This window comes from Rhinolophus sinicus, chromosome 6 (genome assembly GCF_057876585.1).
Source record: "Rhinolophus sinicus isolate RSI-liver-muscle chromosome 6, RSI-T2T, whole genome shotgun sequence".
In the NCBI taxonomy this organism is placed as follows: Eukaryota; Metazoa; Chordata; class Mammalia; order Chiroptera; family Rhinolophidae; genus Rhinolophus; species Rhinolophus sinicus.
Window position 1 is genome coordinate 67,292,501 of NC_142506.1, and position 17,639 is coordinate 67,310,139.

The 17,639-nt window shown below is 42.5% G+C and overlaps 1 protein-coding gene across 1 annotated transcript; it reads right to left on the reverse strand.

Annotated features, from left to right (window-relative positions):
• Positions 1 to 28: 28 nt before the first annotated feature.
• ATP6V1G3 (ATPase H+ transporting V1 subunit G3) lies at positions 29 to 13,740 on the reverse strand. The gene is made up of 3 exons (XM_019750817.3): positions 13,536 to 13,740; positions 3,887 to 3,987; positions 29 to 245 (listed from the first exon to the last, which is right to left on the reverse strand). The coding sequence occupies exons 1-3, from the start codon at positions 13,615 to 13,617 to the stop codon at positions 72 to 74; spliced, it is 357 nt and encodes a 118-aa protein (XP_019606376.2). The 5' UTR covers positions 13,618 to 13,740; the 3' UTR covers positions 29 to 71.
• Positions 13,741 to 17,639: the final 3,899 nt, after the last annotated feature.

The window sequence follows — 17,639 nt, forward strand, 5'->3', positions numbered from 1 at the left end:
TCAATGGCAACACGAAGCCACAAGCAGCCAGGTGGCACACACACATCCTTTATTGAGCAATAGGGGCACATTTAGTTGGTGGCTCTGTAGTTCACGTGGATTTCTGGTTTCACGTCACAGACCATGTTCAAAACTTGTGTTAATACACTTTCCATGTACTTGTTGTAGCTTCCGTGCAGTTCTTTGATCTTCTCCAGGGTCTGCTCTTCTATTTCTTCTGACAGATTACTCTGAGAGCCCATTATCTACCAAAATATAACACACGGAATTCACTGCACTAGACATCACATTAAACTGTAATTGTTTCGTAAGTTAAATTTGGCCTACTCATCTATGATTGTTCGACAGTGTACACTTTATGTATTATTTTTCCAGTATTTGATCAGAGAATGGACGGGATTTCCCAATACCATGAGTGGGATGGATAAAGTTTCCTAAAAAATGGAAACTGCCGGAGCAGATTGCTTCTCCTTATAAGCTGACCTTTGCACCGTACAAATCCAATGCAAGTTCACAGTCATTGTATCATGCTTAGAAGATTTTTCATCGCATTTGCATGTATTTATAAGTTTCCATTCAGTTTTTTGTGTCTTCCCTATTGCTTACTCTCTCAATGTAGAGTTGAAAGACATCATTGAACCCAGTTTTGCTGGTTTTTAAACAGCCAATAACTGGTTGGCCAATTTTTAAAATACATGATCTGAATTATTAGATCCTGTTTTTCAGGAAGATGCTGAAAATGCCCAGTATATCCCAATATGCCCTGTAAGAGACTTTCACAGGCACAGGCATATCTTCCTTACACCATGTAGGACTTTAAATGAATGAATGGAAACTCCACAGGGGCAAGGGTACGGGCCATTGTTCCCTGGTGAATTGTAAGGGCTTCAGACACTGCCTGCCACAAAGGATCTGCTCAGTCCACGTTTGCTGAACTGAACAGGACGAGTAGATGGCCAGGCATCTCATTACCTGGGTTCCGTTGCTCTTGCTGGCAGAAGCCTGCTGTCTGGCATTTTGGGACACGATATAAATTAGAAGTTGATAATTATGTGACAGGTAATGGTACATTTGGTTCAAGGGTGCTATGAAAGCACTTTTCCATTTTAATTTTCAAAATTTCAGTGTTGAGACTGACGTGTGCAGCTTTACAGTGTAATGACTGATGGTGTGGGGGAAATCTTTCAACACTCCATAGGTTTCTTTGTAAGTTGTGCAAATGTTCCAGTTTAAGGGAAAGCCGAGGGTCAGCACCCGCACACTGCTTCACATTCTCAAGTCTGTGGTTCCTTCAAGGAAACAGAATGCTTTCACGATACGAATTTAGGAAAAAAGATTAAAGATCTAAAAATCTCCAGTATGCCCAAAGCCACCATTGTCAGGTCCCATTTAGATCCGTGGTCCATCTAACTTTTGTTGCATTAACAACAGATTTAATTTTTTCACTGTAGTTTACAGTTCTTTTTAGCCATGTAATACCTTCTTCAGTAGAAGCTATGTTGGGTAGAAATGATAAGCAAGGGAATAGTTAACCTTTGATCCAACAGTATTTGTTGATGTCCAACCCACATTGGGATATCTGATTCAACTGATGTCAGGAGACTTAAAAAAAAAAAAGCATAACAAGAGTTAAAGGTCAACAAAAAAAGGGACTTGGAAGTGGAACGCCTCCAGCAGTAGAAAACTGGCTTCTTGAGTCTCCTCCCAGGCTGCCTCCTTGCCCTGGATTAATGATGAGACTGAACTGGAAAAACAGTATGTCTGACTCTTGGAGGTCCAGACAAGGGACGGACTGTGCCGACGGCGTTACAATATGCTTGAGGTGGCTGAGACCTAAGCCTGCTGACCCTTCTCTGTGTGCCTTTGATCAACTAGCTGTAAAACGGGCTTCGGGCTCTAATTAGGAGAGCGATGGATGAGCAGTTTTAATTATCCTCCCAAGCAGAGAACAAACATCTCCAACCAGATTTACACCTTGAGATGCTTCTGGAGAAACAGTAGTTCGAGATTTCACCCTAACCACTTTCTACACTTAGGGTCAGTTTTGTTATTCCTTGAAACAAGTAGTACAGATCTCAGAAATCTCCTACACAGAATGATACAAGCTGGTTGGTGTTAAGCATGATTATTTTCTCAGGTCCTAAGTGTCATGGTTATGACAGGACTTAAGAGGGAAAAAAAAAAAAGGCATAGAATAAATGTTGATTCATTCTTTCACCGAAAATGTATCGTGTATTTACTATGGACAGACATGATTCCCATATTGAAGAAAACAACAGAGAACAAAACAAAAGACCTGCCATTTTGGTGCTTAGAGTCCGGAAGGAAAAATAGACAATAAGCACAAAATGTACATATGTAATATAGCCAGTAGTGATAAATGCTGTAACTGTAAGGGGGAAATTCGTTTCTTTTTTATGAGACACGATTTTAGATAAGGTGATCAGGACGAGAAGCTGACAGCTGAGCAGAGATAAAGGAAAGAGGAAAGTGTCTGTAAAAGAAGAGGATTCAGGGAGCAGATGCAGCCTGTGCAAAGGCTCTGGGGTGGTGGCGTGTTCAGGCTGTTTCGGAAACAACAGGAAGACAGACATGGTTAGACTAGAACAAGCAGAGATGCAGGTGGGAGATGATGCTACAAATGACCAAAGTAGATCCTGTTGCACATTGCTGAAAATCTTCTGCTTGTTTCCTTATGATTTCCTTTTCACCTGGCTGGCTTCGTGCAATACATCTCTCATGAAAATATAAAGACATGCTTTTTCCTACACTAGCATTTCAAAACAATCTCCAGTGTACAGTAAAAAGTAAGTGCGTGCTGTTTTCAGAGCCGTCAGGTGAGAGAGACAGCCGAGGGCCAGTCACAGAGGGCTGTATACTCATGGATGGAAATGGATTTTCTGATTCCTCTTTACAAATATTGATAAGAAGAATTTATTTTTGCTGAGTGGTTCACTTGATTCTAAGAAGGACATTTTATTTTAAGAACCTGGAAAAGGTTTGCCTGCTCTGGGATACAATTTACCTGATCCCACACAAGCCCCACATCTTCTCCCACTAAAATCAAAGTTTTAACGGAGAGATTTCCCAGCTGCGTGGAGTTTGTCTTGCAAAGTCCGGCTTCTGCACAGAGCTTTATTTATAGTTTTACTGAGGCCCAAAGAAAATACCATATAAACTTTAGTTATGGTACAGGAAATTTAATAATTTCTTTTAGTCCATGTCACAACACGAAAGGAGCGTGTTGGCTCTGAAAACTTCACACATTTATTTTTTATTGTAAACAGATACTTTTAAAATGCTCATGTAGGAAAAAGCCTTTCTTTATACTTTCATGAAAGATTTGTTGAATGACCCCAGCCAGCTGAAAGGAAATCATAAGGCAACACTAGAAGACTTTCCAGCAATTTGTAAGAATATCTACTTTGGTCATTTGTAAACCTTGAATTCACCAAAGGAAATTTGGCCCAACCAACTCATTCCGTAACATTGTACAACACTTTTCATTGATTCTACTAGTAAACATTAATTGACAAAAACTATGTTTTCTGAAGTTTTTTCTTACTGAAATATGCTAGTGAATCATCAGTGGTAGGAATAATACTTGATAACCAGTCCCTTCAATTTGTATGTTTGAGAATATGATTTTTAATATATAATATGTGTGAGAGAATAACGATTGATGGACATTTTAGATAACAAATCAAAAGGCTTGACATGGAAAATGAAAAATCAGTAATTTGGTAATGTTTAAGCTTTAGTTGGATGTTCAGCCATGGTTGAACTGTATCTGCTTGAGCCAGTGTATTTTCTGCACAGCACCGAATGAATATTAAAATCTTATAGTCTATGCTGCATGAAAGCCAGTGCTGACTTTCTGACTTACCTTAGATTGTTTCATTCGAAACTCCCTATCTCTCTGCATCCTGTACTGGTCGATTTCCACCATCGCCTCATCTTTAGCTTGCTTTATTCGCTTCACTTTTCCTGAAAATTAACAGTGGCATAAAAGACATGCTATTTCTCTTTAATACGCATGGACTGTCCAGCTGGATTTGTAAACATACAAGGTGAGGTCTGCATTATTTTTTGATGAACTTTTTTCTAGAATGGCAAACTTCACTTAAAAAAACAAAAACAAACAAACAAACAAAAAAAAACGATATTGGAAAATTCCTTTTTTTCCCCCTTTGGATTCTTTTAGAACATGGAAATGACAACGTTCTTTCACACTTACATGTTTAAATAAAATATCTGCCCACTTACTCACAGCAGTTAACAGCCAGAGAACAGATTTTCGCTGTCACTTACTCGAAAAGACATTATTTGGTCAGATTTTCTGTCCTGATTTGCTGCCAGGAATCCCTCAGTCCACACCAGCTGGATCCGATTAACACTGGCGGAGCTCCAAACCCTACAAACATGCAACTCAGACTCTATCAAACTGACTTACAATTTTTTAAAGCATTTTATTGGGATTGTTTTCCTTGCCATTTCTTGACTCTAGAATGTCTGATTAAGCCCCACAGCACATCAAAGTAGATATTTTTTTCCTCCAGTAGCTTTCTCTGAGGGGGTACTTGAAAGTGGTTGTAAAACCAATTGTTTTTAATGGCTAGGAGTTTAGTTAAGTAGCTCTCTTTTCTTTTATTAAGAGCAAAGGTGTAAGCCTTAAGCCAGCAGACAGCGACATAGATGAAAGTTTCAGACAAATTCAATGCTGTGGGGATCATTAGCTCAGCACATGACTTTTTGGACAACCAGAGGAAGTTTGGGGGGTTATAGACTAATATTAATTGTGGCTACGCCCCCACTACCTACCACCTTCTGAGGGGTTAGGTTCTAATGCTTTGTGGTCATTAAAACTTTAAAGAAACTCTGTGTTTCTTGTCTTCCCATTTCAGTTAAACACCTTCATTCTTTTAAGTTCACATAGTTTCTTTTCTCTGACAATGTCTCAAGCTTTTGTTTATAATTGTTGCCAAGGGTTTGTTAGATTATGTAGACTTTGAACTAAATAACGGTGTTCTGATTAAGTAGCATAAAAGAAAATCTTAACATAAATTTTTATCTGTCATGTAGGTACATGTTTTCATGTGCTTTTGTTGTTAGACACCTTTGTAGCATTTGAGTGTAGATGGTTTTTAAATCTCCCTTCCTCTTGGGTATGAGCTGCTTTGCTAGTCACTGTATGTCTCTATAGATGTATATATACAAGATAGATTGAAATGTGTCTCTTTTAATTAATGCCTATTACCCTTGAATGGGTCTCAGCAGACCTCATTCAGAACAGATATTTATGTCTGTCTTTATTCTCTTTAAAATCCCTGGTCTGCTGAAAATTAGTGCTGTTCTGAAGCCTGAGGTTTAGGGCTCATTACCAGCAATGCTTACCTTTTTCCCTCTTCATTAACGCTCATTGTCATTTTGTATGTACAGATGCCTTTATTCTCCGCAGTTACCGGTATAACTATTTTGTGGCAACCAAACTTACTCTTCACGGAAGAAATAGGTGGTATGTGGGTAGGGAAATCTATTGTTTTAATCCCAGGCTACTGTCTTATCACTGCTACTCAGTAACATTAGGATAAAAATACGTTTAAGATGTAGTCACATTTTCTTAGTAATGATAGATTGTAGGATACGTAACTATTGTATAAAAATAAATCACATAAAACATCATTCCTCTCCATCTTAGTTCTATAATACATAAACATTTTGGTTTCAAAGTCATGACTCTAGCCCGTAAAAAAAAAAAAAAAATAATAATAATAACAGGGAGAGGTCTGTATGCCCTACCCCTGAGCAGAATCCAGCACTCCACTTAAGAGGCTGTATATTAGCCCCGTCACACAGTGACAGGCTCAGAGTGTCTGTGACCCCCCCGTCATGGCACCAGTCACCTGCTGGTTCTCATTCAATTAAATAGGAGAGCCACAGGGAGACCGCTGCCGGCACAGCCGTTTTCTGGCTAGACTCAGCAGCTGCCTGGGCGAGAGCTGCAGACGCCATCCCTGATTCAATCCAGTGGGAGAGGCTGGAGCTTAAAGCCCGCCATTTCATCAGAGGTGGAGCAAAATGCACACATCATATCCACCAGCTTTTCCTCTGGATTGCTTCGTATCTGTGCGCGAAGATCTCCAAATTTGAAAATGAGACCTCTTTCTCCATACGCATGAAAAGATGGCTACTGTGAACCCAAAGGGGTCTACATTCGTCTTTCTCAGTACCTTCTGTATCACACATTGGGGTGACCACACGGGGCAGTGCCGATTTTAAATGTGACCATTAAATATTAGGTCCCCAAGTTCCTACAAGGTCACACAGGCTAGTCAGGCCAAACGTCTGCTTTTCGTTTTAGAAAATGTGGTTACATTAGGCATCCTGATTTTAAATACTGCTAAAGCAGGCCCGAAAGAGCTGTGCCGGAAAGGATGATTTTCGCTCATTCATCCATCATTCAATATTTATTGGACGTCTACTGTACATTATGCATAGGGCTAGGAAGAGAAGATAGAGAAACACATGTAATGTGCCACTGGCCACCCGTGGTGTAAATAAACTGCCCTTTGGAAGTGCGTCCATGCTGCTCCAGCTTCCAAAGGGAAATTTGCAAAACACATAGAATTGTGAAGAATACACGAAATCCACCAGGAGAACAGTGAAGCACAAATCTTGGTTCTGCTGTTCCCTGACCATTAAAAATCATCACCTTTATGGAAACAGCTGCTAAAAACCTATGGGATCTGTGCTTCCCTTCCACCCCAATAGTCATGTCTCATATTATCAGAGTAAGTCAAAAGTATAAAGAAATAGGTCTAGGTGTGCAGACCGGGACACAGGGATGGCTGCGAGGGGCAGTCAGGAAAGATTTCTGAGGTGGGAGACAGTAAGCAGGACAGACAGATGAGCCAGGATAGACACAGGGATGGGCAGTCCATTTTGGGGACTAGAAAAAAAGGCAGGGAGATATTTTAGGGGATTCTTTGTAACCGGTCCCCCTTTAGTGAATTCATTCATTTTTAGACATGCGTCTTGTTACGCAGCTAGAGATGTTCTACATCCAACAAACCATCGCTGAGATACATGCCACAGGGGCGGAAAAAAAGGAGAGGAAGCTGTTTGATGGATTTTCAGGAGATTTGTAAGGACAGGATTGGAACATCAATTTTGAGCACGTTAGAGCTGTGCTTTGTGTGGGAGGCAGGGGGCAGTTCTCGGGTGGGCCTTCCTGGCTTCTTGGTGACAAGAGGACATGTGGACTGAGTCCAATGTGCCAAAGGTCCCTGGACACACAGAGAATGCCACTCTGTTGCTTGGCTTGCTAACATGCTTCTGGACCCTTTTTCTGAGGGGAAGGATGGGGTTTCATTTTCCAATTTGAACAGGACTCAACATGAGACACTAGTCGCAGAATAAGACAGGAGTTTTGCAGCCTTGAGCACGTTAGAGTTTCTGAACCCAAGTTTTCTCATCTACAGAATGGATTTAATAATCTAGTGCGGAAAGGCAGGAGCAGCAGCTGCACAAATGTGTGTCACGCGCTACACCAAGCGTACGTAGTCATGTGTAACCATTATTAGGAAGGTGGGCCCAGCTGCCCGCGGCCTCTCGCTAGGAAGGAGCGTGGGGAGTAAAGCGTGAGTTTCAGGAGAAGCTCTGGCTGTCTGTCACCAGAGAAGCCTGTGTCACCTTCCCCGAGGACATCTGGTGTCATCTTCCCCAAGGACATCTGGGTGCAGATATCCAGAAGGCAGCTGGACAGACCAGTTTGGGATCTAGGAGAAAGGTCTGCAATGGACCCAGAGACCGGCTCATCTGCTGTCTGAGTCTGAGCAGTGGGGTTTGACGGGAATGGAGGGGACGAAACAGAATGAGGAGACGAAAGGGTTGAGGTCTTAGCCTGGGGGATGGCAGCATTCAGGGATGAGAGAGATGCAGAGAGCGCAGACGATGTGATGGCAGAGGCGGTGATTAGAACGATGTGGCTCCATCCAGGGGACGCCGGGATTGTGGCATCAGCAGAAGTTGGGGATGGGATGGGTCCCCAGATACAGCCAGTCCTGCTGGCGTCTTGTGTCTGGGCTTGTGGCCTCCTGGGCTGTGAGAGAATATATTTCTGTTGTTTTCAGCCCCGTAGTTTGTGGGAATTCATTAACAGGGGCCCTGGGGAACTAATACAGAGGCTGCATGAGAAATGCAGAGACAGCAATGCCCGTTGCGAATGGGTGGCAAAGCCAGGCACTTGAGCACGGTGGAAAGAACAGGTATCTGAACGTGTGTGTCACCTGAGAAAAAGGTGCATACACAGAATAGAGGAAACCTTGATTTGCTAGGAAAACCAGGAGGACTTTGGGCATGTTTGGAGATGTCTACCTGTTCCTAAGGTCCATTTTGATTCCGTTCTACCACTCAGAAAACAAAGCAGGACAAAAGCAGCAACCTTTCTTGGCTTCGGGGGTTGTTAATATCATGACCAAGTCCAGCCCGGGTTCAAACAGTGCTGTATTTTGCTCTCCTGTCACACACTTTGGAAAAGTTAAAAAGCCCCCAGGAAAACAAAGAACCAGTCTCTCGTTTGTCCCTGATCCATTTGATTTTATTCATCTTTCTGGGTCTGGGCTTTGCTTTTCCTTTACTTGGACTTTCCTTATTAAAAAATATCATATGGAGTTTTGTGCAGGTCGTGGATGGAATACTACCAAATGGTATTAATAGATGAAAATGTTTCGTGGTTATTATTTTAATATGACCCACTTGAAGAAATGAAAGTCCAGTGTACTTACAAATACCCCATTAGTCTGTGGACTATAAAGAAAGAGGAAGTATTTACAGGCCTACAAAACACACAAAACAGGGCCTTGGAGTTCTAATATAACAACTTCTCTTTTATTAGTTTATTAAAAGTCATGTCTTCGTGGACCAAAATATCCCCTCGCACAGTGAAGAATTTTACTAAATCAAGGGGCTTGTTTAAATAATTCAGAATATCTGCATATTTGGGAACAAATAGGCAATTAGCAGATTTTTAAAAATATGGATGGTTTGCATCCTATAGACCCACACCAACTAATTTGCATTACTGTGTTAGCCAAGTATTATCTAAGTAGAAATATTTTCTTAAGTATTAATTTTGCACTAAAGCAGAATTCAATGAGGGCCTCATAGGAGAGCAAGCTTAAGGGACCTTTGGGGGCCTCTGCTATTTGTTAGGATGTTTCTGATATACCTACTTGTTTGGTTCCTCAAATACCCACATTTGCACATCTGCACTGCTTATCACGTCTTTCCATTTGTATCCCATAATGTAAGTTGTAATTTTGAGTTACACAGAAATGCTATTTTTCTGCCGCTGCCAAAGTAGACAGATTGTTTATTTGTGGGAGAGGCTATGGCGTAGGTTCGGAAATAATAAAATATGGGTTCTTTATGTGCTGTTGAGCATTAGAGAATGGTGTTAATACAGAGCTGGGGAGTTTTCCAAGTTTGCAGTGGGTGTAAATGAAACAAAGACGGTTCTCCTAACCAGCCGTGAGAAGTAAAAGGATCACATATTTGAGAGAAACACAAATCTTTGTTTCTCCTGCTGATGTTGGGACCTTGACTTTCTAATCAACCTCGATGGATTCCCCAGACCTGGAGCTCAGGTGAAGTCCGATGTTCCGTTGTAACAACGTACAGTGGTACCTCAGTTTTTGAACGTAATCCGTTCTGGAAGACCGTTTGAGTTCTGAAACGTTCGAAAACCAAGGCACGGTTTCCCCATAGAAAGTAATGCAAAATGGATTAATCCGTTCCACACCTTTAAAATCAACCCCTAAAACCACAAATTTAGCATGAATTTTACTATCTAGTGATACCATAGACCCATAAAATTTATGGCGTTTGTAAACCGAAATGTTCATCAACGGAGACGTTCGAAAACTGAGGTACCACTGTAACTTGTCCTGGCCTGACACACCCACTTTCATGTTTTGATGAGTGAACCATTTTTTAGGCAAAAGATGTTAACTTCGAGTGAGATAATTTAAAGCTAGTGCCAATCCACTGCGATGCCATCTAAACTGAACCCAACAGTGAGACTGGTTTGCATATACAAATCCGTGTGAGTGTCTTCACTCATAAATGTGATTTAATCCATAATCAGGGAACAGAAGCGACGATCTGAGCTCTCCTATGCATCCCGCCAGAAGCAGTGCCCGTCCCCTCGGGGATGGACCCTGCTGCGGTTGTCAGAAAGAATGGGACTCGGTTGTTTGATTCCATCTATTAAAAGTAGAAACAACTGTTTCGTTTGTACTCTACTATCTTAGGTAGAGTTTTCTGATCCTTAAAGCATCTTGGCTATGTTTTTATTTCACAAAAAGATTGAAGCTCAGAGATGCTCCATAACTTCCACCAAGAAACTTAAGTTGACACAAACATTTTTTTTTTTTTCCAAGTGGTGGTTTCTCTACTGTGCTGCCTGATATCCCAGCTTTTAAAGCCTGTTCATAACCTGCTCCCTCCACCCTCACCCTCCAAACTGTCCCTCTCAGTAGGCAGCTGTCTTAGGAGGCGGGAGCCGTCAGCTCTGTTTCCATGGACCTAACAGGCTTTGGGACAGTTCCTGATACCAGGTCTACAGCCACTATCTGTACCCCTAAGGTGACACAGCCACACCGTGAGCTGTGTAGGAAACTCCTTCCCAGCATCTGAGGCAGGCCTCCTTCATGGAATAGCTGAATGATTTTGCAGCACAACATGTAAACGCTACTGCCAATGAATCTTGTGGTTTCCTAAAACGATGAACATGTGAGTTGCTCTGTTTGTGCTCTCTCTCCCTCCCTCCCCCACGCCCTCCCTTTCTTTCTTCTTTAAATGTCCGTTCAGGAGGCCTGCTCTAGCAAAGACTCAAGGCGCAAGTTTTCCGGGAGGCTTTCAAATGAATGGATTTAAGAAAGAGGAAGTGACCACACACTTTCTACCATGATGTTCAGTACTGCGATTTTGTGGAGACTCTCATTCGGAGTCTCTATCTGGCCCTCATGTATGGCAGCTTCTCCATAAATCTCTTTAAGGAAAAAAACAGGAAGTGAAATATATGGGTTTATAAAGATGACGGCTACGTGTACCTTTCATGTTATTTTCTCTCTCTCTCTCTCTCTCTCTCTCTCTCTCTCTCTCTCTCTCTTTCTCTTTCTCTCATGCTCACGGATGCATTTGTCTCTCTGGGGAATTCTTTAAGGAATAGTCTAGGTCTTTTCATCAGTGTGTATGTACATCAGAGTGGCTTGGGAATAGGCACCCCACAAATCCTATGCAATAAATGAGTGAAATAAAAACTAGTGACGTAGGAGAGAAGTTACAAAGTACCAGGTACACAAAGTCATACTGTACTTGGCCACAGAAGGTTTACAAGGTGATCCGTGGGTGCCATCGCTACCCACTTCTGCTTGCTGAAAGCTATGTGAGAATATGGCTCTCTCCAGGGACAACTGGCCTCAAGCCTGTGCTTCGCGAGGTAAAGGGACAGGCTAACATTCTCTAGAAAACTGAGTCAGGGGTCAGGTGTTGAAAGTCAAAATATTTTTCACAACGTTTCTAAGGCCTGGATATTTCTAGTACTGGTTGAATATTTGCCTGAATATTCATGAACAAAGACCAAGGAAAAAAGCACACGAGGACTTTAAGTTATTGGCAGATACAATGAACACTTTGTGTACTAATAGTACAGTATGTATTTTCCAATCCTGGCTTCTGAGGGAAGATTGTCCCCAGACAGCATATTCATGAGGAAAGGAAAACACATTTGGCTAATTATGGAACCTGGGGCTGGAATGCTTCCCACCCAAACAGGTTCCGTGAGTCACAATACTTTTCTTATCTAAGGACTTTGGAAAAGGAGAGCTGCTTGGTAAAAATCATTTGAATCATCCGATAACATTAATTATACATGTGCTCAATACTGTCACTATTTCTTCCATAATGAGGAAGCAAAGGTAACATAATTATTCCATATCTCAAAATAAGTTGGTCTTCTGTTCTCGGTATTTTAAATGTGGTTAAAGAAATTTGAATAAAGGGTCAGGGAGTTTTCTACACTGTCTCAACCAGCGACTTTGTTTTCTGTAAAATCACCCTGCACTCATGCCATTTTGCAAGCACTTGCATAGAGTGTTGTAGAAACAAAAATTGAGAAGTAGGTAAAGTGTGCCTCCACGATCTTCTTCCTTCTTTCCTCTCTTAGTGCCTCCACATAGAGCCTTTCCTTTGCTTGTTGGTGCCCACATTGCTGAGTGTGCAGGAAATCCAGCTGTTTTACGAAAGGGAAATGATCGACCTGCCCACGAAAACCCCAGTGCCCCGAGCGGCTTCCCAACCCTGTCTCTTGCATAGTCAAGTACTGTTCCCACTCGCACTCAGTACCTTTCAGCCACCTTGTGTCTGTACCTGCTCTGCTCCCATCACCACACTCATCCGAAGAGTTACACGAGCCACAGTTTTAAGACACGGCCCCTATCTTGCTGGACTTTAGATCGAATTAGAAAGAAGTTCACGACACACATTATTACAGATGAAGTAATGATGAAACGGGAAGTGGGAAAAGCAGAGGTGTTGGCCCAAGCAGCTTGAGTTTGGGCTGCAGATCTGCGAGGTAGGTTTATCCAGCATAGGAAAGGCACATTTTGTGTCATGCTGGGGTTGAGGTCTTGCCCATGCAGTTCCCGCCTCCACCATTTACCCTCAGTGTGGGCTTGGGCGATTGTGTAATTTCTTCTCTAAGCATCATTTTCCCCTTTTGCAAAAAGAGCTCATGTGAGAAGGAAGCAAAATCAACACTGAGCCTGGTGCCTAGCACGATATTTTCTATTTTAAAAAATGATGACCTTTGGCAAAGTATGGCCTCTCAGGTTCCACAGACATAAAATGGGAATAATAGTAATACCCAACTCACGCGGCTGTTGTGAACAGCAAAGAGACTAAATGGGGTTGGACTTCATCGAGATCATTCGATGGGTAAGTGTATACACACATGACTAAATAGAAAGGTAGAAAATGAGACTAAAATAGAAGTAGTTTAAAACACTGGAGAGGAAAAGCCACCAGGAGGGGGCTTTTTAAGTCTGATTGTCACACTTTCACAGGAGTAGGAACAGATGCATTCAGAGGGGAGGGCACTTGCTCACATTTTCTCACCAGCAAGGAAATCCCATCTGGAAGTTGCTTCTCTCTTAGCCGGTCACAGTATTGAGACACTGGGGTGTGGTGTCATCAGGGAAGTTGCAGCAACCAGAGTTACGCCCATGACTTCAATGCCCGTTATCGTCTCACTTTGTATGTGGCCTCTCGAAAGGATCTGAGTTGGGGAACTTTGTCCCCACTATGACTGGGTAGTTTTAGGGAACTGGCCAAGGTCTCACAGGGACAGAGTCTGAACCAGGATTTGAACCAGAGCTGGCCTGCCACCGAGCTCCGAGCTCGTCCCACGGCACCCACCCCCACCTTCTACTTTGTGACAACTCCCTCGGAGTTCACACCGAATGGGGACTTACTCTTCTTGGCTTCCTCGAGCTTGTCCTTTGCTCTTTTCTCTGCCTGAAGGAGCTGGTGGATCCCCTGGGACTGGCTGGTCATGGCGGCTGGCTTCAGGTCGAGTGGCTTCTGTGAAATCTGGGAAGGGACAAGTCTGTTTATCCTTATGGAAATCACCACATAACTCAGATTGTGGTGTCAACAGTGAACTCTAAACACTGCTGTTGGTTCCAAAATGGCCTGACGGGGCCAGAGAGCTGGGCCCTTAGGGGAGTCCAAGGGTGGAATCCAGAAAAACAAGTTAAGTCACTCTGAGGAAGCTGAGGACCTATGGTTTCTGCGAACTTCGGTTCTTCTGGATGAAACACGGAGACTTCAATGGGGTGATGAGTCTCCTTATAAAAACCATGAGGAAGATATCTATAGGGAGATTGGCTTCCTCCTTCTTCCAGAAAATATTGACTTGTGTACCGAGCTTTTCTTTCAGGGTGTAAGATCTGTCTTTGTTCTCTGTCTATGCACTGCTAGTTTTAGGTTCTTATTTGTTTCTGGTGATTCAATGATTTGCTTGGGACAAATTTATTTACCTTTTTCTGGGAAGGAGACTTCCTGGCTCTGTGCACAGGAGATAGGCGAGGGAGCTATTCCTTTTTCTCTCCAGGCCTCTGGTGACAGGAACAGAAGGATTTCTGGGGGGGAACTGCATGGCTCTCTAGTTATGTAATATGCTGCATTTCCAGGGAGCAATTATGCACTGACTGAACCAGTATAAGGGAAATTATAGCTGTAGGTTTTGAAGTTAAACTAAAATCATGCATTTTACAGTAGTCACTTCTTATGTTGGGTGTTGTCTTCAGCTAGGTCAGGGAACTCCATCGTACTTGATTTGGTTCAATCCAGTAGGGATTGGACAAATGAGAACGCTGGTCAGAGTGGAGGATTATACAGTATCATTTAGATGTATCTAACAGTCTTGTTTGGAATGCAAACATAATCTTTTGACTTACTCGTATGGCCAAAGGTTTTATGACCCAGAAATAATCTGAAGGTGGGAGTTTCACGTATCGGTGCTTTTCTAAACTGTACCTTTGTTGTCTCACCCATGAAAACTAGGTTCAATTTCTTTAACTAGGGGCCCAGATTTAAAGATAATTGTGACGCAATCTGAGAGTTACATCGCGTGAGGCGTTCATGGTCATTTTCCCTTGGCATTTCAGTCATCGCATCATCCATACCTGTATCACAACATAACCTTTAGCACCTCTTCCCGAAAGGAACAGCTTTCTTATTTTCCCCAAAGGATCACCTTTCTTTCTTTTTGCATTCCTATCGGGTCAGTTTATAGAATTGCATTTTGTTGCGTCATTACAATAACAAGTACAACTGGAATAAATAGATACGTGAACAGATACAGCTCTTGGTGACCACACATTGTCATTGTATGAACAGACGTGTGAAGGCAGAGTGGAGAGTGGATCCTGAGTCTCCAGCCGGCACAGTTTAGGCCTTGGTTTAGCACTTTTTTACTAACCGAGAGGATGGAGGTCATCTGTGATGTCTGAATGGCTAGGCGGACATGGTCTAAGAACTTGCTTTGATCCTGTGCCAGCGGTATTTACTGAATATGTCCTGGATGCATTTCCCCGAATGAGGCCTGGTCCTGAATCGCAGAGGAAAGGTAAGTCGAGTGGAGTGAGGTTACTGGTGAGACACTAGGTCGGAAGGACTTTGGGAGAAGATGATTCTTCCCTCTGGGATAGAAAAACACAGTCTCCTAAAAGCTTGAAGAATCATGACTTTGTCACAGTTTGAACAAGTGACGTAATTAGATGCTCACTGGCCAAGGCCTCCCTTTCCCACCAGACGCACGTTCCTGGCCAAACTGCATCCTTCACTGACGCTTCATTTTTATTTCATTCTAGTCAGTTTGCGTAAATGATAGAATGTGCATGGGCGTGTATTTTAAGTTAGAGGACAATACACGTCCTCTATATGCACGTGGGAGGACAATGTATGTTCAAACATTTACTTAGAACAGAAGATATATATTAGGTGAAGTACAAGCGGTGTTTCAGGGACCCTTTCTATCACCATGTACATCCCCGGGCGTCCGTGGGCCACATTGGGGATAATTGTGCTAAAAGCTGATGGACACACTCAGAACTCGCAACACCCAGGTTCAATTCTGGTCTGACGAAGGTCTCCAACACCTGTCAGAATCCCGTGTGCAAAGTCTGGCGGTTGTTATGACCACTTTGGGGGGACGTCAGTGCATCCGGTAGTATCGGTGGGCTCTGTCTACACATCTGTAACTTGCAGTGAACGGATCAGTGGCGGGAAATTGTCATCACATTTCCTTTACGATCTCACCGTAACTCCTAACTTTATGACAGAAGTTTTCCTTCTCTTCATTTGTGTGAGGAAAGAGTTTTTCCTGCCACCTAGCAATTAAACCAAATAATACGCTCTTCTTTAATTCGAGTGGCATAAATCGTGTCTGGTTTCTATTTTGATGGCATGTTAACGTTATGATTTCTATGTGTCACCCTATCAGAAACATAATTTATGAATACTATTACTTATCATATTATAATGTCATGTTGCCATTATTATTTTTAATGATAAATTTGGGTATTCGATTATACATTTTTATAAAAAAATCCAAGGACTAGAAAGGGATTTGGTTTTTCAGATGAGGAAAGAGAAATGGATGTATTACTCATAGTAACTTTAAAAAAAAGGAAATGCAGGACTCATATAGTGTATATTTAGGTCCCTGCTCTTTGATTCTCTTTTCAAAATACTTGCATAGTTCTTTTTTACTAGTGCGAAATACAAAAACCTGTTACTAAAAAAATGACAAAAATCTTAAAAACAAAATCTGTGCCCTTTAGAAAAGATCCAGTTGTTGAATGTGAAAGGGATACAGTGAAACACTTCTGATTTTTGCTCATACTTCACTTGAAAAAAATTTGATGTTGAGTGTTTTGAATAACTGCAATTACAAATTTAGCCAGCGTTCCGCGTCTATCTTTTTGGTTTCTCTTTTTTTGCAGTTTCATTTCTACTCAGACTTCCTCTTCTCACCCATTCCATCATCACTTCCGCCTCGTTCAGCTAACAGTCTGCTCCTTCCTCCTTCTGCCTGCGCTGGTTTAGCCCTTGAATCTGAACGGCAGTGAAAAGGAGGTTAATTCCTGGTTTCCTGAAGCCTTGCAGCTTCTAGGTATTTCAAAACCGGGAACTCCAGTCTTTCAGGAAAAGAAAACTAGCTGATGCCTCTATTATGTACGTCACACACTCACTGTGGCTGGGCAGTGACGTGTAAAACAAACAATAAGTCAAACACGGAGCACCTTCTATTTTTTTATCTCTGCCACTAGGGAGGGACGTGGTTCTCCTTATCCCTGTCTCATCCTCTGAGTTCTTCCCCTCTCTCCCTCCAGTAGGTTAACCACGCTACACATTTTATCTTCAACACCAAAAACCTTCCTCTGCAGCTTCAGTCAGATTCCTCCTTCTGCCTGGAAGAGCTGTCTCTTATTTGCCTGGAAAAGAAATCATTCAGAGCCTACTTCCAAGGTCTACTTTAAAGGCCGGAACTTTCTAGAACCTCGCAGACCTGCTGATCCCTTCTCCATCGATAACCTTCAGCGCTGTGTGCACACCTGTCGCAGGGCCTCCCTTCCACCTTTGTCTGTTGTTGTGAGCGTCAGACATAATAAATAAAAGATGTGTTTTGTAATGACAGGCATATAGGAAGTCCTCAGGGTCAGCTGCTGGAGTGGTGAGGGTGAGGGGATCTGTGTGGTAGCACTGAGTACTCTTACTGGCCGTCCTGGGGTGGACATGCAGCTTTCAAATGCTGGCTTAGATCCTGAAGTCCGCGGCTTGCCCATGTCGAGATACGTACGAGAACCCTTGGAAGCCCTGGAACGTTTGGTTCACTTGAATTTGCTTTTTTTTGGTTTGTTTCAAAGACATGTATAGTAATTCCGTGTATCCTCAAGTTTGAGAACCACTGACAGACCGAAAGGAACAAAAGGAAAGTGTCTGGCCTTCTGGCTCTCAGACAGCCGGCTCGCCTAACGGTGAATGGGGTGTGATGGGCGATTGGGAAATAT

Excerpts from the sequence above, each read along its gene's own strand:
- ATP6V1G3 (XM_019750817.3), bottom strand. The coding sequence starts at position 13,617 with ATGACCAGCCAGTCCCAGGGGATCCACCAGCTCCTTCAGGCAGAGAAA. Across the intron at positions 3,988-13,535 it reads GCTCGAGGAAGCCAAGAAGA|GAAAAGTGAAGCGAATAAAG; the intron begins GTAAGTCCCCAT and ends GTTAATTTTCAG. Across the intron at positions 246-3,886 it reads TTCGAATGAAACAATCTAAG|ATAATGGGCTCTCAGAGTAA; the intron begins GTAAGTCAGAAA and ends ATATTTTGGTAG.